General features: G+C 39.4%; 1 protein-coding gene across 3 annotated transcripts; it reads right to left on the reverse strand.

Annotated features, from left to right (window-relative positions):
* Window positions 1-1,411: 1,411 nt before the first annotated feature.
* LOC137965757 (protein RRC1-like) lies at window positions 1,412-22,862 on the reverse strand. 3 transcript variants are annotated; one of them, XM_068812095.1, is made up of 19 exons: window positions 22,633-22,862; window positions 22,289-22,376; window positions 22,050-22,185; window positions 21,851-21,896; window positions 8,266-8,326; window positions 7,593-7,745; window positions 7,063-7,182; window positions 6,786-6,951; window positions 6,566-6,678; window positions 6,244-6,315; window positions 5,852-6,073; window positions 5,638-5,696; window positions 5,442-5,529; window positions 5,109-5,246; window positions 4,595-4,819; window positions 4,058-4,472; window positions 3,649-3,973; window positions 2,741-2,922; window positions 1,412-2,064 (listed from the first exon to the last, which is right to left on the reverse strand). In XM_068812095.1, exons 2-19 carry the CDS (start codon window positions 22,361-22,363, stop codon window positions 1,748-1,750), a joined length of 2,913 nt encoding a protein of 970 aa, XP_068668196.1. In that variant the 5' UTR covers window positions 22,364-22,376; window positions 22,633-22,862; the 3' UTR covers window positions 1,412-1,747. The 3 variants fall into 3 exon arrangements, with proteins under 3 accessions (XP_068668196.1, XP_068668195.1, XP_068668197.1); XM_068812094.1 differs by having other exon boundaries at window positions 3,649-4,472; XM_068812096.1 differs by lacking the exons at window positions 21,851-21,896; window positions 22,289-22,376; window positions 22,633-22,862 and having other exon boundaries at window positions 3,649-4,472; window positions 22,050-22,132.
* Between the last annotated feature and the right edge of the window lie 2,444 nt (window positions 22,863-25,306).

Here is a 25,306-nt window from a genome sequence, read left to right on the forward strand (position 1 = left end):
ACCCCTTCTTTATTTCAAACTTTCTTGAAGAATGAGAAGTCAAAAACGAAAAAAAAAACCAAGCTGCAAATTCAACCCCCCTTTTAGGCTTTTCCACAAACAAATGCGATGCTCTTTCGCTTTCATTTGCGCAAAGCATGGAAACCTGCTTGACATAGACTAATATACATATCAGGAGTCTCTTTTGTTTCCCCATTTAACACTCCTGTCTCTGCCTGGATACAACTCAAATCCCTTCCTATTATTTTTCATTTAATTTTTTAAGGTTTCTTATCTTTTCACGGAAAAGCTCACTTTACTGCCCCGTCAATCAGGGGATTAGCTAGAGAGAACCACAGCCGTGGGGAAGTGCCATCGATTCAACTTTGTTCTTGTTTATGTCCGATTCAACATCTCCCTGCATAAATTCTTCTTTATGCAAAACCAAGCCTAAGCTCATGAATAATTTAACTGGTTTCAAAGATTTAAAAAGCACATACAACTCCCTGCGTTGGGCTTTTTCCCGCAGAACGAACAGTAACTTCTTTTCAAGCAGCAGGCGTTGCACTCGCACTGTATAAACTCAAACAGAAGCAGTGTATGCCTAGAGTTATTGTTCTGCAATACATTTAAACAAAATGTTTGGGTCCAAGGGGAAAGAGCTACTCTCCGCATCGTTACCCTGCAGAATTAAATCAGGGAAGAAACTGATCCCTCAAAAAACCAACTGGAGATGGGAAAGTCCTGAAGATCAAAACTAAACAGAAAACAGGATTCAAGAACTCAACTCCAACATTGTACAGAACAGCTTATTTTTCATGATAAAATACAAAAAAAACAAAACTATAGGGATATACCAAAATGAAGTTGAAATTGGTAAACAAGGGAAGCTCCACGTTGAAGTTGAAATTGGTAAACAAGGGAAGCTCCACGTTTCAAATAAGATACAGCTTCTTCATGCAACAAGTCCAACATAGTACAAACTTACAAACTCATTTTCGAAAGCTCTACTGTACCATGACATCATGCCATAAATCTCGCTTTTGCAAAACTAGCCATGATTAAATAAAGAAATTAGAAGCTACCAACATCAACTCAAAAAACTAGTTGTGGACATGGGACGCCAAGTGCAGCAGACCAAGCCTTCAAATCACACACCACATATTTCAAGTCCCAGCCATCATTACTGGCTGGGGGGTATAGCCCATTTAATAGCCTTCCGAGTCATCCTTCCCAAAAGAATCAATCAAGCCTAGTGAAAAACCAAAACACCTCATACAGTAATCAATTTATCATAAATGAAAGTCAGTATTTTTTAAGGGATTCAACTCCTGTAGTAAACTCCTGAAAAGGCACAAGGCCATGCTCGTGACCAATTTTGCCCAACAATTTAACTACAACCCAGTCATGTCATGCATGATGCGCAGGCAGATGTTAGAAACAAAACTCTATTACCAGCAGCATCAAGCTCCCTTTTTAATTGTTAAACAATTGCCATCTAGGATACAATTTGATAAGTGACTATTGAAAGGCCAAAACACTATGATAACTTACGGATTTTCCAGGACTCTGGGAGATGATGTCCTCCAGGCTTCACAGCATAGTAGCAAAACACTCTATGGCAAGCACGAATTACATCCATTAGGCTACCGAAGCACATGGCTTTATGGTGGATCAATTAGCCATGAAGCATGCATTAAGATCCATCGGTTATCAGCTCCCACTTAGAGTCGCACTGCCAAATCTTACAGAATGTCCATTCTCACTGTCATTTTCCCTTCCTTCTTCTATCTCTATCCCTATCCCTCTCTCTGTCTCGGTCTCTGGACTTCTCACGGTCATTATCATCTCGCTCTCTACTCCCACTTTTCTCACGATCCCTCCCTCTTTCATAATCTGGGTCATGATTTCTGTCCTTATCACGGTGCCTATCTCTATCTCGGTCAACTTCGTTTTCCCTCTCTCTGTCCCTGAGTGCTGACTTGCGTGCTGGACTACGGCTTTGGCTTTGGCTCCGGTGCCTTTTCCTTGATAAATCTCGAGTTTCATCACGCCAGTCCTTTCTTTCATCCTGGGATGATCTCTCTGCAATTTATCAATTCCATGAGCATGCATTTATACATCATCACTCTGAAAAAGTAAGCATAATGACCAAATCGCTTATGATAGATTGTTTCTTGAGCAAATTAGCAACCAACTAAAAAATTGTGGAGCAACATTAGACTCCATACTAACAATATTTAGTTTGCTATCACCTCACTTGAAGTCAGAAGTCATGTCTCAAATTGTTTTACTCTTTTTCCAATCAATAACAACACATTTAGTGCCATATGAAATGAAAACAAATTCTCTAAATTATGATGACTCAGAAGTCATGTCTCAAATTGTTTTACTCTTTTTCCAATCAATAACAACACATTTAGTGCCATATGAAATGAAAACAAATTCTCTAAATTATGATGACAGAAAGATTCAAGTCATTAAGTAACTGACAATAAGAGTAATTGCTAAAACACAACAAGAGCAAAGGTCCTACTTCCTAGTGGCAATGACCCATGGACCAAAAGTTTGATGAGGTACCACACTGGTAGAGCAATGCATCATGAAGGAAATTTAGATATATGTAAGGCAGGAGACCTGTGGCAACTCATGCTGCTAGGGGGTGATAAGTGTGGTATTGAGTAGGGACAGGGCATTTATATTAGCCACAGACCAAATTTTCTATTACATTATAATAATTTACTAATGAATGACAGCTTACGAGAAGAGAGTTTATTTCCTCCAGGAACATCTTCAGCAGCATCAGTCAGACCAAATTCCGATTGAAGCCGTCTCCGATGAATTGAAACTTTCCTCTCAATTTCCTCCAAATTTTTTATGCCACGTTCTTCAAGAGATTCACGGTATTCTATCACAGCAACTTCTAGACGCCTCAACTTCTGCCTGCAGGATTGAAAAGTCACAACAACTAATTACACAAAGATATGTTATATTATGTCGTTGATCTCATGCATTATAAGGAAAGACTATGACATACAAACATTTAAGGTCTCCAGACTAGTGACTGATGTCTCCGTGAATACGAGAAAAAAGTGAAGTAAAAGAATATCCTTCTGTGTGTAGAGTGTGAATATGTTACTTATATCCAGCAAAAAGGTTGGATGCACCTATATAAGGATCGCTATATGTTACGAGGTCCTAACAGTCTAACATCCAAGTTGTGTAATACCACAGCACTTTCTACCCAAAAGGAGCACAGAATTTTAACAATGAAAGTAAATGCCATGTCAAAAAATTTCAACAACTAAACCACAATAGGGAGATTAAAATCCAATGCCTCCATAAAATGCTTCAAAATCTAGAGGAAAACATGGAGCATAAATTTTTCAGCAAAATAAAATTGAATTGACGAAGGAAGTGTAAATCATATTACCTGTGTTTTTTCTGTATAGAGCAAACAAGTTCCATGCATCAGAAAACTTTTTACACAAGTAGTTGTTATGAAACGACTTGCATTTAAATCACATATAGGAATAAACATTCAGGAATAATTTGTAAAAATAATGCACTAAAACCAGTGGAACTAGAACCCACATTTGTCCAGAACAGTACATCAAAGAATAGAAGAACGATGCCAACAAAAATATCAATGCAAGGGTATAAGACTACCTGTATTCTTCATTCATGCTACTGTCCAGGTAGACCGGAGTAACAGCATTAGTAGCCGCATCCTGGTCATCAGCCTTGCTGGGACCATCAGCTGCATTTTCACTACCAGAGGACGAGTAGCCTAAACCCAGACCATGCCCACCTTTCCCATCTTCATCATCACTGCCATCATCCTCACGGGCCCACTTAGAAGCAGGCAGGACAGGATCAGATTTTTCTTTCCTACCTGTTGTGAAAGCTTTCAGTTCAGGTGCTGGAATTGCAAGAGTTTGAGCCAATGATGCAGTAGTATTAGAAATTTTCCCCTGTGATTTTGTCCCTTCATCTGCAAATTGATTCCACCCAGATGAGCCTATGAGCTCCCCTGCAGAGCCAGTCTCTTTATGACCAAAGTTATTTGCATATTTACCAGAATTAGAATGGCTTTGCCCATATCTTATATCATCATCACGGTCATAGCTTCTCTGTTTTTCTGCTTCTTCAAGATTAAGCAATCTTGCAACCATAATTTCTCGACCACCACATAAAGAGAGTCCATTATGTCTGCAGCGCCTTTCAAGCTCAGCTAGGGGAAGACTTAACAGCTCCCTCATGGCTGCATTCTTTCCCATTGCCAAAGCTGCATCTTGGTTAGGTTTGCTTATATTACCAGAATCCTCTGAGCTGGTCTTGTTTTCTAATTCTGGGGTGTCTCCACATATAGAATGATATGTAATGACACCTGAATTCCCAGATCGAAGAAAAGTTGCTCGAAGTCCATTTACATATGCATCAGAAAAAAGAAACCAGTCTGCCCACACCAGGAGGACCTTGAGAACTCTTTCCTACATAATTTCATGAACAATGTAGCAGGCAATGTTAAGATCCACATAGAAAAATGAAGTGCGTGTGAATGCAATAGCATACTTTGTGGAAAGGTTAATGAAATAAAACAATTTGTAGGTACCTTAAGGGCCTCGGCAGTGATTCTCCCAGTGATGCTTCTATACAAGTCATTGAAACTCTCCATTATGTCAGGTAGTGTAGTTTCAAATTTTGTACGGTATGCAGATGCATTTTTCACAGGGGCACTACTGTTGTGAAGAATGTCAGACACAAGCATTAGCCTAGCAACTTTTGTTGGTATTGGAGTCTCTTTAAGTGTCAAAGATTCCGTAAGAACCTCAACCACCTGCAAAATACAAGAAATTTTGAAAAACATAATCGGTAACGAACAAAAAAAATCACCTTAACATGAAGGACGTCAGGGCAGGGGCCATGCATTAAAAGCAATAATAATTACTATTGGATCAGTCATCCGCACAGAACTCCAGGTCTTATTCTCCAATAAGACACTTTAGATGCAGTTGCCTAAACGGAAATTGGAAATCTACCTTTTCCCAGAGAGATTGATTATACAGCAAAACAACATAAGTCACTTCATTACAAGGAAAATTTCAAAGTGGCCACACTAAAATTACCTCGCCAGCTGCATCAGCATTATCTAATGCAAAGCCCATTGCTTCTTTTATTTGGCTCCTTTCTAAAGTCAGTGCCCTCAGCATGTCCTCAAACTCATCTCGCTGTTTATCAGTCAGTGTGCGCTCCAACTCTACTCGCTGAACAGCAAATCAATAAAGGTTGAATTAGAAGAAAATCTTCAACTCAACAAAGGATTGCATAGCCGATTGTAGACGAGAAGAAAAACTTTGGAAGAATAATTCTGTTAAAAAGATCGGTATTCCTTTTTTGTCCAAAAACAATACCTAGAAAAATCAATAGTCCCCAAACAAAATCCACCAAAAACTACTTACCCTGCTTCTTCCTGCTGCAAATGTAGCATTGCCAGAATCTTTCTCATGCTCAGGACTTCTAACTGTTGGTAGAGACGGTGGCATCCATCTATGAGAAGATCACAAGCACAGCAACAATCAAATAAGGGATCAAGCTTTGAAGAAAAACTGGTGAAAATTATGAGTGATGGAGTTGAATCTCCTGAGAGTGAATTACCTCCCACTTCCAGTTATCATGATGAATGGTTCAGTCCGCCATCTCTGAAGAGTGTCCCCCTGTCAGAAGACCAGAAGCACTCGTAAATGGAAAGAAATGCAACTGAATTTTTTTTTCTTTTCAGACTCCTCCTTGAAGAAAATATTGAACAACCTTTTAAAAAAAGAATATTGTACAACTAAGGTCTATCACCAGTCTTCATGATTTTAAGTACCTGTGCAAATGAGTAAAGCCTCCACACATAGTAAGTATGCTCTTTGGATCCAAGCTCAAACAAGAAACTAAAAAGTGGATTCCCACGACCCCTCTCCATAATTGATTGTTCAAAAGCACATCCACCATCAAGGACATGAAGAGCCATTGTATCAATTACATGGCGGAGGTGACCATCCTCAGGAGGGATAACCATTATATCAGGAACATTCGGTGTAAGTACCTGTCAACAAATTGTTGAAGAACCAGGAACACATACAAACATAGTAATTAAAAAACCAGATTCAACTCTACTCAGTTAATTAAGAAGATAGAACAAATGAGAGAAAAAATATTTGATGAAAATTTGTAAGTTGCAACAACTAAAGAAAATAAAGGATGCAATTGGCTTACCAACTCAGAGCTTTGGTTTGTCACTGAAGCAACTGGAGGCGCATCCGGGCCAGACAAGATCACAGTGGCACCCTGTCAGATCAGCATTCAACAATCTCTAGTTACAAAACAAGTCAACTGATTTACAACATTCTCACTTCAGATTTGGGGACACTGAAGAACTAACATTTCAAACTGATTACTCAGACATGGAAAACCTTGAGTGTCCAACCTAGGTTATTAAAAGAAGAAGAAGAAGAAAGAAGAAGAAGAAAGAAGAAGCAGAGAAAGAGAGAGAGTATGTGATTAAACTTTACAAGAAACAATGGAGACATCAACCAACCTCTTTACTCCTAATTGCCATATGCCCAGGTGGGGGGGCAGGCAGAGCCTGTGCAGGAAGAGAAACAGATTTACCCCACCCAATCTTCAATTCATACTCATAAACGACAACCCCTGGAAATACTTAAATTTGTTAATAAATAGTTTTTTTCTCAGAAAGCATTCTAACAGCCTTAAATATGGAGATTGAGAAATGTCATTTGTAAGAAAGATCCCCAGACCTTGCATTTCATCCTTTGCTGCCTGCCCATCTACTCTATTCATGAAAGCAACAAAGCCACAGTTCCTTTGTCGCCGTCGTTCCTCTTCAGTTCGAGGCCACATAATTTTGACACTAGCAATAGGGCCAAATCGACCAAATGTCCTCAAAAGAAAATTCTCATCAACCTGGCATGACATAGGAATGAGATGTTAGAAAAAACTATCTGATACATTACCATAAAAGATACATAACAAATTTGCAAAAAAAAGAAAAAACAAGTTATGACTAAAATTCACCTGGGGTGAGAGATTTCCAACATAAAGATTAGTTGTTTGTGGATCCCCATCATCAAATGATCCAGGAAGCTTACCACTTGGATCAAAGTCATCTGGCTGCTCATCAAACCGACTTGCCGGCTGCATGACATGCCAGTTTCAGGTTTTCAAAGCTTAAATTCCATTAAAAGACATAAAGTCAAATAAAACCGGGCATGTGTATATATAATGTTGGGAAGGTGAATGTTCTTTTATATATAGTAAGAATTATATTAAAGAAAAGGAAAACAAATACATAATAAGTACTTTACATGTTAAATGCATTAAAGAGTCACACATCTAAGTCCACAATTTGGACCTATTAATAATGATTAAAGATACAAATGAATAAAGTAGGTTCATTGTTGGACAAATTATTCTGCTAATTAATAAATTCATGAAGGTGCACTACCATGGACAGACGGCTCAAAAAATCACAACTTGGTGTGGTTACCAACCACTAACAATTATGCCAACTAACAAAGAAAAAATGATTATTGATTCATTGGTACCAATGAGTTATCACTGTGCCGGCCCTCGCGCCAATGCTCACGTTCTTGATTACGTTTCTCCCTCAACTCTTGTTCAAGCTTCAGCTCTTCCATAAAATGGTCTATGTTCCGTGACTTCCCTTTCTCTCTCTCTTTTGGCTTCTCCTCCTCCTTCTGCAAGTTGCAGCGCACCAAATTAGAGCAAATTATGCTGTTTATCTCCAGAAAAAAATCATTACAATCTATGATAATCGACAAAAAAATTTTGAGAAGATATAATCGACAAATTTAGAAAAGGAAAAGAGAAAATCCACCATCAAAATCCATGTCCATAGATGAAGCACCAGTTACAAAGACTAGTACTATGTAGCAAGAAAACTCGTGAGCTAATGAGCCAAAAAAGTCTTTCAAGGTAGACTTGAACCGAAGTTTTTAAGGCATGCAATTGACAGAAGGGGGAAGAAAGTTTAGCAGCCAAAAGAAAAAAGCAGTGTATACTCAAATGAAGAAGGTTATGGATACTCAGATAACAAAAACATTGCCTACTTTCCATCATAAGAATGTTAATATCAAAAGAAAGGAGCCAAAAGCAGTCAAAAGAGAATAACAAAACCAGTAATTAAATTAATCAAGAAAATGGAAATATATAGCATAGCCATCAAAAGGTAAAAGATTATAAGAAACAAAATCTAACCTTCTTCTCAGAATCCCTTCCTTTAGCAGCCAAAGGAGGAGGTATAAAAGACGGCACATACCTGAAAAGTAGGTTACATTTTTTTATGAACTGACAGATTTTGCAAGATTAAAAAAGCAAAAATCACCTTAATATCGACATCAAACTTTTAGTGCTTCAATGAGAGTGCAAGAACAACAGATTCATGTATCTGTTTTAATGAAAATCCCATGTATTTATGAAACTTGTGTTGAAAAATGTAACACTAGTGATAGTTTGGACATTTCATTAGTCCCTTTACAATTAGAAATTGGAGGGACACTCCTTGCTTAGTTATTGATTGACTGATCTCAGTGCATTGCTCCAAAAACGACAAAACTCCGAAGCAATGTCCATGAAAGGATTACCAATGCCTCCAAGATGGCTCGACCATTTTGAAATACCAACAAATGACCATGCTTGAATGCCCTTCAATCCCAAGCTGATCTCACATGGAATATTTTGAATAAGAGAATAACCTTCCGAAGACTTTGAAGTTCAGCAGTTGTGCAATAAACAATTCCGACATGCCTGAGTAGGAAGAAATTGTGATCCCCTCATTATTTCTGAAAAAACCACTAATCCCCACCCAACCAGGGTTACCATGAGCACTCCTCTTGAAGTTCAATTTGATTACACCCTGATGAGGGGGCACCCACTCAATGACCTGAACTTTCTCATGAAGGGACATTCTCATGAAGGGACATCTAAGCAACCGACTCCAATTATTCCCCCATTAATACACTGAAACTCCTTCCAGGAACTGATCCAGGCTTGAATTCCTTCTCTGATACAGACCTGAACAGCCCCAGAAATACCCTCAATCGCCCTCTCCTGGCTGCTACTCTTGCTGTTATAGTGTTGCCTGTTCCTTTCAAGCGCCCAAGGTTCATGCAGAATGCAGGCCGAGAACAGCTGTCTAACAATTTTGGGAGGGAGATTCCTTTCCCCATTTGAGAAGATTCAGCAGTCACAAAGTAAAGTAAGCAAATGTGGATTCCTATCTTGATTATGAAATGCATCCATGTATTCCAAGCGAAAGGTCAGTGGATCAGCAAATGGCTCACTCTCATTCATCTTCACTTCCACATGAAGTGCAAACGCTGTCATGAACATTTGCTCCTCTTCTTCTAAGGTTGTCAAACGTGATTATTTTACCATGGATTGCACTCCAAATTAGCAAATCTGATCTTTGAAGGGCCAGATAACTTTCAAGCGCAAGCTGCCTCACTATTGTCCCATCCTTTCAATGTTTGATAGGCAAAAATCACCACTTTCTGATGGAGTCCAAATTATCTCCTCTTGACTTTTAAACTTGATCCCATCCAGCTGCAAAGTGCATCTACTAGTCTTGTCTTCTTCTTTTAAAATGAGTGTGTCTACTAATCTCATTCAGATTTACCCCCCCCCCCCCCCCCCCCCCATGGCAAAGTGAAGGTGCCAGCCAGCCGTGTGCCTGTCCAATCTTCTAGTGTCAATAACTAACAGAAATGGGTAATGGGTTCAAAGTGAGGTTCAAGGTCAATGGGTCACTATGTACTCTGGATGCAACCTTTCCCAGCCACCAATAGATCCAGAATCTAACTGAATTCCCTTTCCTCGCATAGAACTTAATTTCCTTTTAAAATTTCTGAAGCAGTGGAAAAAGAGCTGTACAAATGGCTGAGAGATTCCTCACATCCCTTCCCCCACTCTCCCTCCCTCCCTCTCTGCAGCCACCAGTCTCCTTCTTGCATGCTTAACTACTAGTCAATATCCATCTCTACACCACTTCCTCGTAAATATTACATCTCTAGCACCAATTTAGAAGGACAGCATTATTGGTTTCCTTAATAGTCCTAATTCCCAATCCCCCTAGCCATTCAGGCTTGCATACATCTGTCCAGTCCACTAAGTGGTGTTTAAGTATTGTCTTTATTTTCTTCATCGTTATATTGACATGTAAGGTAAGTGGAGCATTTTTGTCTTTTTATGTAATTCACTTAAGCCACTAATAAAAGCAGGTTAAGGGTACAATTCCTAACAACACAGCGCTCGACACTTTACACTTTTACAGCACTTGTTCTTCTTGTCCTCTTTTCTCACCCCTCTTGTTTATCTGTCTTTCAATCCTTAAATCTTCTAGTTGTGATTTCCGACATTATATCAGAGCAATAAGACCAAGTCAAGTGAAATTTTTCTCACTCTATACCCTGCCCTAAGCCTGTGTCATTTTCTAGAAAGATAAAAATTGGATTTTTTCAGCTTAAGAAACTTTAAGGGCAGATTCCTCTCTTTTCATGTGCCATAATCAATTGGTTAATGGCTTCTTGTGTTGTTTAATCAGTTTTTTATGTGATTGCACCCTTCAGTCGACATAGAATCTGCTGGTTTGTCTGGTTGGGTACCTAAAGTGGTTGGTTATACTGTGAGTTTGAAAATAGAAGTACTTTGGCATGATCTTAGCCGACCTAATTTGATACTGAGTGCAGTTTTTGCCTAAACTAAGTAGTTGTGAAGAGGATTGACATACAATCTATGCAAACTTCTTTTCGTAGGGAGATTAGGTATGTCCTGTTGTGGTATTTAGCATCATACAATAGCTAATCAAAGGGAAGTGGTTACTCCAACCTGAAATTCAGAGAGCTCTGATGTTAAGAACCTGTCAGCCATTCAAATTACTACCATTAAATTGAACAATAATTTATTTGTTGTGGTCTTGATCTGTTCATATATTTTGGGTGCTCAAAGAAACTAATGTATCTTCAAGAGGACCCCCCAGACCATGACTGGAAAATGAGGGTCAAGTAACTTCCAGGTTATGATATGGTTAACGAACAGCATGGAACCTCATATCAGCAGCCAAATCGTATTTGTATACTGCTGCGGACATATGCATATCCACTGGGTTTCTATGTTCTCTTTTTTTGTATAAAATCCACTGGGTTTCTATTGTCTCACAGGAGAATAATCTTTCTAGGGTGTATGAATTGTAAATACAACAAGTTTTTCAATATGAAAAGGGGTAACAAAAGTGTCACTGAGTACTTTGGCAAAATGAGAGGGGTATCGCAGGAAATTAGCATTTACAATCATTTGTCACTGACAAGGAAGAATTGCATAAGAAAGAAAGACATATGTTTTCAATATGAGACGTGTTAATTAAAGTGCCACTGAGTACTTCAGCAAAAGATGAAAAGGATATTGCCGGAAATTTGTGTTTAGCATCCTTTTTATCACAGATAAGGAAGAACGGCATAAGATAGAAAAGAGTAATATAGCCGACAGATTTCTCAATGGGTTAGGACTTGAGTATGATGTCATCGGAGCACAGATGCAAACTGAGTAATACAAGCAGAAAGTGCCATTACACCTGCTCCTGATCAATCAGTCTAAAGTACTGCAGTCAGAGCCCAGAACACAACCCCAAATTAAAACAAAATTGATGGATCTGGAGGACGTGTGGGGTGGAAGAGGACATGGGATTCTTTTGTGATCCTTGATTATTCTACAGATACGTACTCCCAAATTATTAAGTGTCATTTCTTGGGTTGACAATGTCAACAAAAAGGTGACATGATCCAAAATCAAGGAAAATGTATATATCAGCTGATATCATACTTTTTTAGGAACTCCTTTCTTCTCCTAGATTAATGTATCTCCTCAAAAGTCTAATATCCAGGAGCTTGGGCCTTTACTTGCTCAGGGGAGGGATCAACCAACTGCACTGCCTAAGTTACTAATAGACAAACCCCTATAAGTATGCCAGTGCAAGACACCAGAAATTTCAGCAAACAAAGTTCTCCTTCAGAAGGACATTGTGCCAGTTGTTGAGTCCTCTTCTTTATCCCCACCATTGTCATTTGCGTTTGAGGATCCCTTCAAACAATTATTTGGATATACCAACTACCTTTTCAAAAGGGGTTGGTCCCATCTCTCAGTATGTGTCCCATGTAGGGGTGGGCACAGATCGAATTTCAAATCAGGTTTTGGGCTTCGGGTTTCACAGGGCAGGAAAAAAAAACTGATGGGTTTTGGATCGGAGACAGGTTTCCCCAAACCCAACCCACGGGCATGAGGCGCGGATATTAAATAGGATAGGGACAGCATGGGGATGGGCCAGGTTTACGTCGGGTTTATGGGGATGGGTGGGGTTTACGTCAGGTTTATGGGGATGGGTCAGGTTTAAGTCGGGTTTATGGGAACGGGGCAGGCTCGAAGAGGGGATGAGGCGGGGATGGGGTAGCTAGAATGAGGATCAGGTTAGGATCGGATTTGAGGTATCGGATTTTTTATAGATTTTTTTCAGGTTCGGATTTCAGGGTCAGGTTTCGGGAAACCTGACCCGTGTCCACCCCTAATCCCATGGTTTCTATCTTCTACATATAAGTCCTACTTTATCCATCTCTTTTTTATAACTTTTTAAATTTTATAAGAAAAGATTATCTTGTTCATCTATTCCCAAGTCCTTGTAAGAAGACTTGAGTTGTCTGGAGTGAAAAAAAATGGATAAAGCAATACAAGCAAGAGTAATACGGCAGACTAAGAAATGTGGCAGCAATGGTTGGATGTAGGTGGGTGTATACTATCAAACATAATCCCGATGGACCTATAAAAAATTATAAAGACAGGTTGACAGCTAAAGGATACACAAACTTAAGGAGCTGAATTTTTTACAACTTCTCTCCTCTAGTGCGACTTAGTTTTGTTCAAATATTGGTATCTATTATTGTGAACAAATGATGGTCTATGTTACGGTCCCGGTCATGGATCGAGTAACACGGCATGGGATTTGTGAATCCAGCACTCAGAATTTACTCACTTCACGTCAAGGGTCTGTGTATGAGTATTTCTCCTTAACCAGTGCTTGGCCAAGAGGAAAGATCCTCTTTTGAGGGTCCTACCGAGTTGTTGTGCTAGGTAGAAGACCCCACAGCAAGGTGCTCTCTTTTTTTGGTCATTGCAAAGAGGGTTTGGCCCTCTTTGTTGCTGCTCTAGCTAAGAATGCAATCCTTCTTTCTTAAATAACTTGAAACACGAGTTTGGGATAGATTAATACCTCTTCTTTGATGCTATGATCAGCTCCCACGTTGCACCAGGATTTTCTCAAGATTTGAGGATAAAAATCCTCACTTTGTTGCTTGGTAAGGGAGGAATTCGGCCTCTCTTGCTGTTGCTGCCAAGAGGGAGGATAGACCTCTTCTTTGTGCTTGGAAAAGGGGCAGGAAGCTCCTTTTCTTAGTAGGGATGATGGTGGATGAATTTGGGTGAAGATGGATGGCAATGGAGGGTGAAGGATAGGTTGGATTTTTGGAGTAAACCCTAAACTCGAGATCAAAAGGTGATCTCAACCTATTTAGACTAGGTTATTCTAAAATCTCAAAGCTTGCCTATTTCATTCATACCTATCCCTCAAATAGGGAGTTTTAGGGTAGGGTTACAATAATTCCCCATAATGCCCTTACATATAAAGTAATTAGAAATAACTCCTACTTAAAACAATATAAGAAATAAATCCTACTCAAAGAAATATAAGAAATAAATCCTACTCAAAGAAATATAAGAATTAAATCCTATTGAGTGAGTTGTTGTTGTCTTCTTCGTTGTGTGACTCGGTGTGCTATTGAGTCCACTGAACGAGAATCTCCCAATGATCATTGGTCAACCGTGCACGTAACACCGCAGTTGGGTTAAGAATAACCTCGCCATGATCAACCGGTGGTAGGAATGGAGTGGATGTAGGCTGTGCTTCGGAATGCGGCTTCAAAAGAGAGACATGAAACACATCGTGAATTCTGGCTGTGTCCGGTAATTTGAGTTGATAGGCGACTGGTCCCACGCGTCGAAGAATGGGAAACGGCCCAAAAAATCTGGGTGAGAGGTTATGACGTGGAGGTCCCGCTAGAGACTACTGACGGTAGGGCTAGAGCCGTAGCCACACATACTTTCCAACCTCAAAAGAGACCTCACGGTGGCCTTTGTCGTATACATCCTTCATCCGAGCTTGGGCACGTCTTAGCCGTTCTATGATATTCTGTAGCAATAGATCTCTGTCTATGAGTGCCTAATCAATCGTGTCCACGCGGGTGGACCCTGGGTTGTACGAGAGGAGGCGAGGTGGATCCCGACCATATATAACCCGAAAAGGAGCGGATTGCAATGCAGAGTGGAACAAAGTGTTGTAACAGTATTCGGCCCACGGAAGCCATTGAACCCATTATTGCGGACGATCCCCCACCAAGCACCGTAGATACATCTCGATGGTGTGATTCACCACCTCAGTCTGCCCGTCTGTCTGTGGATGATAGGCGGAGGAGAACTTCAATTTCGTCCCACTCAAGCGAAACAATTCCCGCCAAAAGGTGCTCGTGAAAACTGCATCTCTGTCACTCACAATGGATTCTGGAATGCCATGTAAGCGGACTATCTGCTCCAGGAAAGTCTGAGCAACCCGTGTTGCTGTATACGGATGAGCCATCGGTATAAAATGCCCGTACTTGGAGAATCGATCAACCACTACGAAAAGTACGGATTTGCCGGCTAACAGGGGTAGGCCTTCCACAAAATCCATTGAAATGTCGGCCCAAACCTGCGTAGGAAGGGCCAGAGGCTGGAGAAGACCGGCTGGACTCAAGTGCTCGGCTTTGTTGCGCTGGCATACCTGACAGTCGCCCACATAAGTCGCAATAGAGGGTTTCATGGCTTGCCAGTAAAAATCAGCTCGAATTCTATGCAAGGTCTTCTGGATCCCCTCGTGTGTACTGTCGTGGTAGGCCAAGAGAATAGCTGGAATCAACTCGGACTCAGGTGGAAGGAAAATCCGATGCTTGTAATAAATAAGTGAATCCTGGATGGACCACTTCACATTCATTGTCCCTTCTGAGATCTGCTGATGCAGTTCCTGCAGTGCAGGGTTAGTAGCATGTGCTTCTCGCACCAAGTCCATAATGAGAAATCTTGGCTGGCTGATAGAATAGACCGACTGCTGATCTTCAAAACACCGTGACAAGGCATCTGCCACCTTATTTAATCTCCCCGTACGATACTCCACCGAGAAGTCAAACCCCAACAACTTACTGATCCAGTGCTGCTGTGGCGACGTCGTCAAACGTTGTTCTAGTAAGAATTTAAGGCTGTAGTGATCCATGCGTATGAGAAAAGCCCGGCCCTAGAGATAAAGCCTCCAATGTTGGACCGCTTTGGCCAACACAATCAATTCGCGCTCATAGGCTGCCAGTTTGTGATGGCGGACTGCCAACTGTCTGCTAAAATAAGCAATAGGATGGCCCAGCTACTGTAAAACGGCCCCCATGCCCACGCCCGAAGCGTCGCACTCTACCACGAACAATTCGTCGAAGTTGGGAAGTTGTAATACTGGTGCGAATGCGAGGGCAGCTTTGAGTGCCACAAATGACGTGGTGGCCCCCTCATTCCAAATAAAGGAATTTTTCTTGAGTAAACTCGTCAATGGTGCTGCCACTGGCCCATAGTTCTGAATAAATTTGCGGTAGTAGCCCGCAAGACCCAGAAAACCCCGTAATGCAGAACACGACTGTGGTTGCGGCCACTCGTGAATAGCTCGGATCTTCTCGGGATCCACCGTAACCCCCTCATGTGAGATAATGTGTCCCAGATATCCCACATGTGAAGCCGCAAAGGAACACTTGGAGTGTTTCAAATAGAGCTGATGTGCTCTTAACAAGTCGAAAACAATCCTCAAGTGTGCCAAGTGCTCCTCAACCGACTTGCTATATATCAAAATATCATCGAAAAATACAAGAACAAATTTTCGAAGATAGGGGCTAAATACCTCGTTCATCAAAGCTTGAAACGTGTAGGGTGCATTGGATAACCCGAACGGCATGACGACGAACTCAAAGTGGCCATGGTGCGTGCGGAACGCCGTCTTCTCGATATCAGAGGGGTGCATCCGGACCTGATGGTATCCCGAACGGAGGTCGAGTTTAGTGAATAACCACGACCCATGTAACTCATCTAGAAGCTCATCCACTACCGGAATCAGAAACTTGTCTTTTACTGTCTGCACGTTCAACTCCCGATAATCCACGCAAAACCTCCATGTCCCATCATGTTTCTTCACAAGTAAGACGGGTGAAGAGAACGGGGAGCGGCTGGGACGAATAAGACCCTGTTTCAACATCTCATGGCACTGACGCTCTATCTCGTCCTTCTGAAGGTGTGGGTAACGGTATGGTCGCACGACCACTACCTCAGAACCTGGTTTCAGACAGATCTTGTGGTCACAGTGCCTCATGGGAGGCAACCCCGAAGGCTCCTGGAAGAGGTCATAGAACTCCTCAACCAGACCATCACTAGTACTGGCAGGCTGATCCTGTGTCTGCAAAGTGTGTATGCGGTGGGTCCTGTCCACCTGACAACCCTGTAAGAGCACCCGACTTCCGGCCAAATCAAAGCTCATGGTTAAAGCCAAAAAGTCCCACAGAATGGGCCCCAATGTTTGTAACCATTTAATGCCTAAAACCATATCAAATCCCGCTAGGGGAATAACAAAAAATTCCGCATTAAATGAAGTAAATCCAATGGAAAAAGTTACCGCCGTACTAATCCCATAGCTAGGGACCTTCTCGCCACTGGCCACTGAGACGGTGGTTGTCGGATGAGTGTGTATCTGGAGCTGGAGATGTTGTGCGGTTGTCAAACTCAGAAAATTGTGTGTACTCCCTGAGTCAACTAGTCCCACCAGTTCTCGGTCGATGACATGAGCTCGGACTTGCATTGTAGTAGGCGATTTCTGCCCAGTAATAGCATGCAAGGATATCTCTGGTGGTTCCTCCTCGATAATATCCTCTAGTTCCTCTGGATCCTCTGAATCCTCCATCTCGAGCCAAAATAATCGTTTACATTGGTGTTCGACCCGATACTGCTCATCGCAGTTATAACAGAGATTTTTGGACCGCCTTTCTGCCATCTCCGCACTCGTCAATTTTTTTATAAAGCTCGGTAGGGAATTACCAGGGCGGGGATCGGCTACCCGAGTCGTAGTCGGAGTGTGTCTAGATGGTGTTGTTGTAGATGCTCCCTGAGATGAATTATAGCGGCGCCCTTGCCACGTGGAGGAAGTGTTCCTCTCACTCGACCAACCCGGCTTACGGTGCTGCAACTATTGTCGTTGTTCCATTGCTCGGGCCATATTCATGACATGAGCTAGATCCGTGGGCATAAGGAGTTCTACCTCTAGCCGTAAATACTCATTGAGACCTGCTGTGAATAAGGAAACCTGTTGGTCAACCAATACCCTCTCTCCAGCACGAGCCAACTTTTCCTGGAAGAGTTTTTGATAGTGTTCCACCGAACCCGTTTGTCTCAATAGGACCAACTCGCCCAAGGGGTTGCTGTTGGCGGGAGGCCCAAATCTAACTGTGCATAGATTTTTAAATTCCCCCCAAGTCATTCCCGGTCTCTCTTTCTCTACTTGAGTCACCCATAACATGGCTTCATCTGTCATATGGAAAGAGGCTAGTTGCACCTTATCCCATTCAGTAGTCCCTTGGTTCAAAAATAAAATTTCACATCTATGCAACCAAATTACAGGATCCACAGAACCATTGAAAGAGGGAAACTCTAACTTGGTGTACCTTGGGATTGTGCCTCCATGCTGAGGTGCTTGGACAGCAGTGCGCCCAGGCCACTACTCCCCTCTTCTGTGATATGGTTGAGCAACCTCTCGCACCTCTGGACTCTGATGTCTCTCTGTCCTCAACTCCTGTAGCATGCTAATGATTCGGCTCATCTCTTCTTCCAAACCACAAACCTTTCCCAACACTGGTTGTGTTGTTTCAAGGCTATCTTCTATCTTTTGTATCCTGATTTGGATTTCTTCATTGCTGATATGATCCCCCATGTTACCCTGCTCTGATACCAAGTTGTTACGGTCCCGGGTCATGGATCGAGTAACACAGCGTGGGATTTGTGAATCCAGCACTCAGAATTTACTCACTTCACGTCAAGGGTCTGTGTACGAGTATTTCTCCTTAACCAGTGCTTGGCCAGGAGGAAAGATCCTCTTTTGAGGGTCCTACCGAGTTGTTGTGCTAGGTAGAAGACCCCACAGCAATACTGTCCTTGCTAGAGCAAGGTGCTCTCTTTTTTTGGTCACGGCAAAGAGGGTTTGGCCCTCTTTGTTGCTGCTCTAGCTAAGAATGCAATCCTTCTTTCTTAAATAACTTGAAACACAAGTTTGGGATAGATTAATACCTCTTCTTTGATGCTATGATCAGCTCCCACGTTGCACAGGATTTTCTCAAGATTTGAGGATAAAAATCCTCACTTTGCTGCTTGGTAAGGGAGGAATTCGGCCTCTCTTGCTGCTGCTACCAAGAGGGAGGATAGACCTCTTCTTTGGGCTTGGAAAAGGGGCAAGAAGCTCCTTTTCTTAGTAGGGGTGATGGTGGATGAATTTGGGTGAAGATGGATGGCAATGGAGGGTGAAGGATAGGTTGGATTTTTGGAGTAAACCCTAAACTCGAGATCAAGAGGTGATCTCAACCTATTTAGACTAGGTTATTCTAAAATCTCAAAGCTTGCCTATTTCATTCATACCTATCCCTTAAATAGGGAGTTTTAGGGTTAGGGTTATAATAATTCCCCATAATGCCCTTACATATAAAGTAATTAGAAATAACTTCTACTTAAAACAATATAAGAAATAAATCCTACTCAAAGAAATATAAGAAATAAATCCTACTCAAAGAAATATAAGAATTAAATCCTATTGAGTGAGTTGTTGTTGTCTTCTTCGTTGTGTGACTCGGTGTGCTATTGAGTCCACAACAGTCTATGTTTCAACTTGATGTCAAGAACATCTTTCACTATAACAATTTTAAAGAGAATGTTCATAAAAAAAAATAAAAAATAAAAAAACCCTAGATATGTTGCACAAGGGGAGAAAAGGAAAGTATATAAACTAAAGAAAGCCATCTATGGATCAAAATAGAGCCAAAGAGCATGGTGTGAGAAATTCAGTAAGGTGTCACGCCATTTGGATTCTCATGTGACCATTATGACCAGGTGTTTGTGTTTAGACGACATACAATAGTGATTTTGATTATATATGTAGATGACATAGTCATCTCTTGCAATGATTTGAATGGTATTGAAGAGGTGAAGAAACATATGCAAAACATTTTCAAACCAAGGATTTGGGACAATTGAGGTATTTTATAAGAATTGAAGTGGTGAGAAGCAAGAGAGGTCTTATTCTATCCTACTGGAAGTATGTTATAGCTACATTGCAAAAGTATAGGCTTCTAGGAGCTCAGGAGATTGAGACACTTATGGATCCTAATTTGATCCTTCATGATGATCAGTATTGTTATTTTAAAAGAGAAAACTATAGTTGAGTATGCTACTATAACACAACCAAATGTTTCATATGCTATTGGAGTTGTACGCCAATTCATGGAGATGTCAAGAAAGGTACAATTACAGGCAGTCTAGAGAACTTTAAGGTATTTAAATGGTGGGCTTGGTAAACGGTTACTGTATAAATTTCATGGACATCTAGAGATTGAGGGATTTTCATATGCAAATTTTGCCAAGTCAAAGGTGGATAGAAACTCAACTACAATATATAGTACTTTCGTTGGAGGTAATTTAGTGTCTTAGAAGACTAAGCAACAGTTTGTGGTTGCCAAATTTAGTGTAAAGTTGAGTGTTGAACAATGAATCACATTCTGTGTCAACTAATATGGGTGAAATTGATGTTGTTAGGATTTGGATTAAATGATACAGAGCCCATGATGTAGATTATGATAATCAATCGGGCAATATATTACAAATAACCCAGTGTATGTGTTCTATGAACAGACTAAACAGATTAAGATTGGATTGCCAATTATTTGTGATGCAGTAATGAGTGGCACAATTGGCACACCATATGTAACGTCGGCTATCATATTGGTAATGTCTTTGCTAAAGCTCTTCCAAAGCGGGACTTTATGTCATCTAGTAACAAGCAAGGGTTTTCCTTGTATAGACACTCCAACTGGAGCGGAAGTGTTGGACAATTTAACTTAAGGTCAGGCATCAAGTCTAACTCTTAATGACACTGTACTCTTTGGCAGCATTTTTTTTCTCCTTCTCTTCCCTCATCTCTCTTGTTTCACTTCTTTTCTCTCTCTAAAAAAACACCAAAGAACCTGAGAACTACAATGTGCACTGAGAAAATAAAAAGCAAGCCAGAAAACTTTTAAAGACATTACCCACAATTGAGAGTTAGATGTTGCATTTAGGCTCAAAACACCAAAGAACTGATGTCCAATAAAAGTGAACAACATCAGCAAGGACATTGAAAAAGCATCAAATTGCCCAGTGGCCCATGGAAGTGACTAGCATCTTTTAGCTGAAAGATAAACTACACAAGTCTCAACAACCCACTTCATGATCTAGGGCAGTAATCAAACAAGAAATAATCTAGTTGAGAGTTCATACAATTAATATTAAGCCATATATTTGCTCTGTCTGCATCCAAATGCCAGAAACAACAAGTGCAGTGAATAACATCCACAAAAAGTTGTCATTAATGTTCATAGACATAATTCTTTATATGGGTGTATTAACATATGTATGTATGTCATTTCAAAAAAAAAAAAAAAAACTTATGTATGTATGTGTATATGCATATGTTTTTATATACAATATGTATATGTATACAATTTTTATAAACAATATATATATATATGCATATATATGTTACATGTTAACATAAGCATAAAAATCATGAAAAATAAGCTACCTGCTCCTTCCTATAAATGATGTTTTTAGCAGAGAGCTGAGACAATTTAGAATCCCTGAGTATAAATTTTGATGCAAAGTAGCAATCGAATTTTGGGATTTATTATCCATCCATTCAATCAGATTCTTCTTTTACATGAATACACCACTCAATAAGATTCTCAAATTTAAGATAATGATGATAATAATAATTATTATTATTAATTTTTTTTTTTTTTGTACTACATTGAACTGGTGAAAATAATAATGATAATAGCATAACAAGTACTCCTTTAATGCAAGTGGCAAGGTCTTTTTGCCTATACCAATGACACAGATTATACCAATTTAACATTCCTTTTGTATGTCAACTAAAACAAATTGCACAGTTTGCACCTCTTTAATGTGAGCCCCTCCCCCCATCAGCATTGCATAAAGAATTCTCTCGAAAGTCAATGGAAAAGAGCAGTAACCGACATACGGAAAACTATATCCCTTCCCTCAATGTCATGCTTAAATCAGCAACCACCCATCTCATTCCCATGGGCTCTCTAGATTGCAGAACGGGGTACATAAATATGAAACGAACTGAAATATCCATCTAATTAGCATTTACATTATTACAGATTTTTGTGACTACAGAGTGGAAAAACCCAAGCCCCATGAGAGAGCATTATATGCCACCTCAAAGCAACGAGTTAATATTGCCAAAGTTTAATAATGAAAATAATGCTCTTCTTTTGAGTGAAATTGCAAGTTCCTTTGACCTTAAAGTGTAATGTGATTAAAGAACAAAATTCCATCTTTAAAAAACCAGTAAGCACATTTCATTTACCTAGTTCCCTTCTTTGGAACGTTTACCCCTTCTTTGGAATTTCCACCTGCCATCGTTGAATAAATAGAAACGGCCATATTTTCAATACTTTGCCTCACAAAAGTAAAGAACTCGAATATCCATCGAGAATAAAAACAAAGAAAGCAATTCTTTTGAAAAGACAAGAACAGGAAAAAGGAACAAGGTTCCTAAAACTAACCTTCAGAATCAGCCTTCGGCTTTTCATTTGGGTTAATCGTTCCTCCTCTAACAAATGCCTTAGAACCAGGTGCGTTATCTCCTTGGAACGACTCGACAAACTCGGCATACAATCGAGCAGTTTCATCCTCTGCTCTCTGCATAAGCGGAACGAATGAATCACACCCAACCATACCCATTTTGGCATCTGTGCCCCAGAAAAATATAAATAAAAATAACGTGAATTATCCAAAAAAAGACCTTCTTTTTCGCCTCCTCCTCTTCTCTGTGTTTCTGAAAAGGGGTTTTCTTCCTTGTGACTGAGAATGAATTCATTTGCTCATTAACACTACAAAAGGCACAAACACTCACCACCTCAGTATACACCCTTCGATACATACAACACAGACATTCGGATCAAACAGTCGAGAATTAATTCCTACAAGACCCAACCCCTCCAGAAACTACGTTATTGAAGCAATCAAAGGAGACAATAGAAACGAACAATAATAAGAGGGAACAGAAAGAAGAACTACACTCCGTTGTAGATCCAACGGTCTTCAAAATTATTATTACCCATGGAATGATGGAAGAAGAACACTCACCTGCGATACTCCTAAGCTGAAGATCGCAAGCAGAAAATTCAGAAAGGACCCACAGCCGGACGGATTGATAGGTTATTGGGTCAGTTTGCGCGCACGAAAACGACCGGAAGGAAATTGAGCGCAGAGACACGGATTGTATCTGGGAAAAAAGGGTGAAAGAGTCGCCCAAAGTTGAGCTAGGTATGGAAGTCCCAGCTCGCGCAAGGAGAGAACGATTCCGAAAGAGGTCGGCAAGGCGCCCTCAGTGCTCAGTCCCTGAGAAAACTGGCTTCGATAAGCAAGTTTTGATCTATTGCACAAATAAGGGTTTGAAGTCCAGAGAATTTCAAAAGAGGAAATTCTAGTTAACAAAAACTAATGGGAATTTATATTTTTTAAATTACATTGAGAAATTTAAAATATTTTTTTAAATACTTGAAAAAACCGAATACTCGGGAATACATGATAATAATAATTATTATTATTATATTTAGAATTCTAACTATACATTTCTATGATTTTTTGTTATTTTTAACTAAGGGAGGAATGTTAATCAAGAAATATCATTAGATGCAACAAAATAATTAGAGTTCTCGATCGAGGGCTACTATGTACGGAGGAGTTTTATGTAGAAAAATAAATAGTATGAAAATATAAAATAAATTTTAAGAGATGACATATTGTAAATTATCTATTTTTAAACTAACAAAATAGTTGTAGGGTGAAGAAATCTAGATAAAGATGATGTCGATGGAGAAAAATAAAAATAATAGGAAACATAATGTAAATTCAAAATAATGTGCAACAATATATAATTTATATTTAGAAAATAGTAATGGAATCTCCCTCCCACCCCAAAAACCAAATAAAAATTAGAATATGGCATGTTGTATATTCATTATTTTTAAAATAACAAGATAGTTGAAGGGGTACAAAAGTCTATATACAAATGTCGTTAATGGAGTAGAAAAACACGAAAAAAAAAAAAAAAAAAAAAATATATATATATATATATATACGTATAATTTTATGTATCGAAGATAATAATAGATGAACCCTACCCTCATCCCCTCTTTCCCTCCTACTACCACCCAAAAAAATAAAAGAAAAAGACAAAAAATGAGAGAAGAAAATTGCAAATTCCAGTGAAAAGTTCAGAGCAACAAGAAAAGAATGTACTATCTATTAAAAATAAAAATAAAGGGTTTGTGCCACACTTACATAATAATAGTTTCGAACACTCTCAAAGATTACAAAGAGTTGTGCCACTACGTGTTTACAAATGGTTACAACCTTACAACCTATTAATGATCTTTTACAAATATTATATTTTTATTTCTAACACGCTTCAAAGTTAAAAATTCCTTGTATCAAAATTTAATAAATTAATATATTCCCCTCATTTTGCCCTAACCCTTCCATTAAAATTTGATTCACAACTTTCATATGATTTGCATTTGGACAATGCATGAATTGGCTTACTACACTTACTGTATAGTTATTGTCAGGTCGTGTTTGGGAGAGATACATAAGTTTTCCAACTAACCTCTGGTACCTTCCTTTTTCTATTGGCACTTGTTTTGGGTATTCTCTAATTTAATGATTTTGGATTATTGGGGTATTTATAGGCTTACACTCCAGTAGTCTAACTTTAGATAATAAATCTAGGATATATTGTCATTGTGAAAGGAATATCCCTTGCTTAGATATAACAACTTCAATTCCCATAAAATATTTAAGCCCTCTTAAATTTTTCATCTCAAATTTTGTTGCCAGTTGTTCTTGAAGTCTTGCTATTTCTTCTATGTCATATCCTGTAATGATCGTATCATTTACATAAACTATCAAAGTTGTTACTTTACCCCGTTGATGCTTTAAGAATAACGTATGATCTTAATTACTTTGTCAAAAATCATATTTCATCATTGCCAATCTCAATCGCCCAAACTAAGCTCTAGGAGATTGGTTGAAGCCATACAACGTTCGTTGTAGCTTACACACCACTCTTGCTTTTGAATTTGCGATATATCTTGGAGGAACATCCTCGTAGAATTCTTCTTGAAGATCTCCATGGAGAAAAACATTCTTAACATCAAGCTGGTGTAATGGCCAATCAAGGTTAATTGCAAGAGATAGCAATACTCTCACAATACTTAATTTGGCCACCGGTGATAATGTCTTTTGATAATCTACGTTGTATATATGTGTGTATCATTTTGCTACTAACTTTGCCTTGTATCGTTCAACTGATCCATCGAATTTGTACTTGAAAGATAATACCCATTTACACCCAACTCTTTTTTTACCTTCAGATAACTGAACAATACTCCATATCTTATTTTTCATTACTGCCTCCATTTCTTCCTTCAGGAGGGTTAGTCAACATTTACTACTTCAACTTCAAATTCAAATTCACTTGAATGATCTAATTCAACTTTAACTTCAAGTTGGGTGTTAGTCAACATGAGGTAACTTGGAAAATAGATTCCAGTGTTAATACCCAAAAATAAAAAATAAAACCAAAACAAGAGAATAAGTAACTTGTAATAATATACTTAAATAGAACATGTATACTTAAACACCATCTTAACCAAAACAAACATGATTGCTACACAAATAAGTAATTAAATGTAGAATTAAAATATACAAATATACTAATTATTTAAATATTAAATTATATTAATTAATGATTGTA

The sequence above is a fragment of the Aristolochia californica genome, unplaced genomic scaffold, assembly GCF_029961685.1.
Source record: "Aristolochia californica isolate CCGP_79_NKW_82.1479 unplaced genomic scaffold, dmAriCali1.0.hap1 SCAF_5, whole genome shotgun sequence".
Lineage (NCBI taxonomy): Eukaryota > Viridiplantae > Streptophyta > Magnoliopsida > Piperales > Aristolochiaceae > Aristolochia > Aristolochia californica.

Bases quoted from the DNA above. Each gene is read 5' to 3' on its own strand.
- LOC137965757 (XM_068812094.1), bottom strand. From the start codon at position 22,363: ATGAATTCATTCTCAGTCACAAGGAAGAAAACCCCTTTTCAGAAACAC. The intron at 21,897-22,049 runs GTTAGTTTTAGG...CAACGATGGCAG, and splicing joins GCCGAAGGCTGATTCTGAAG to GTGGAAATTCCAAAGAAGGG. The intron at 5,247-5,441 runs GTAAGTAGTTTT...TTTGCTGTTCAG, and splicing joins TTGCAGCAGGAAGAAGCAGG to CGAGTAGAGTTGGAGCGCAC.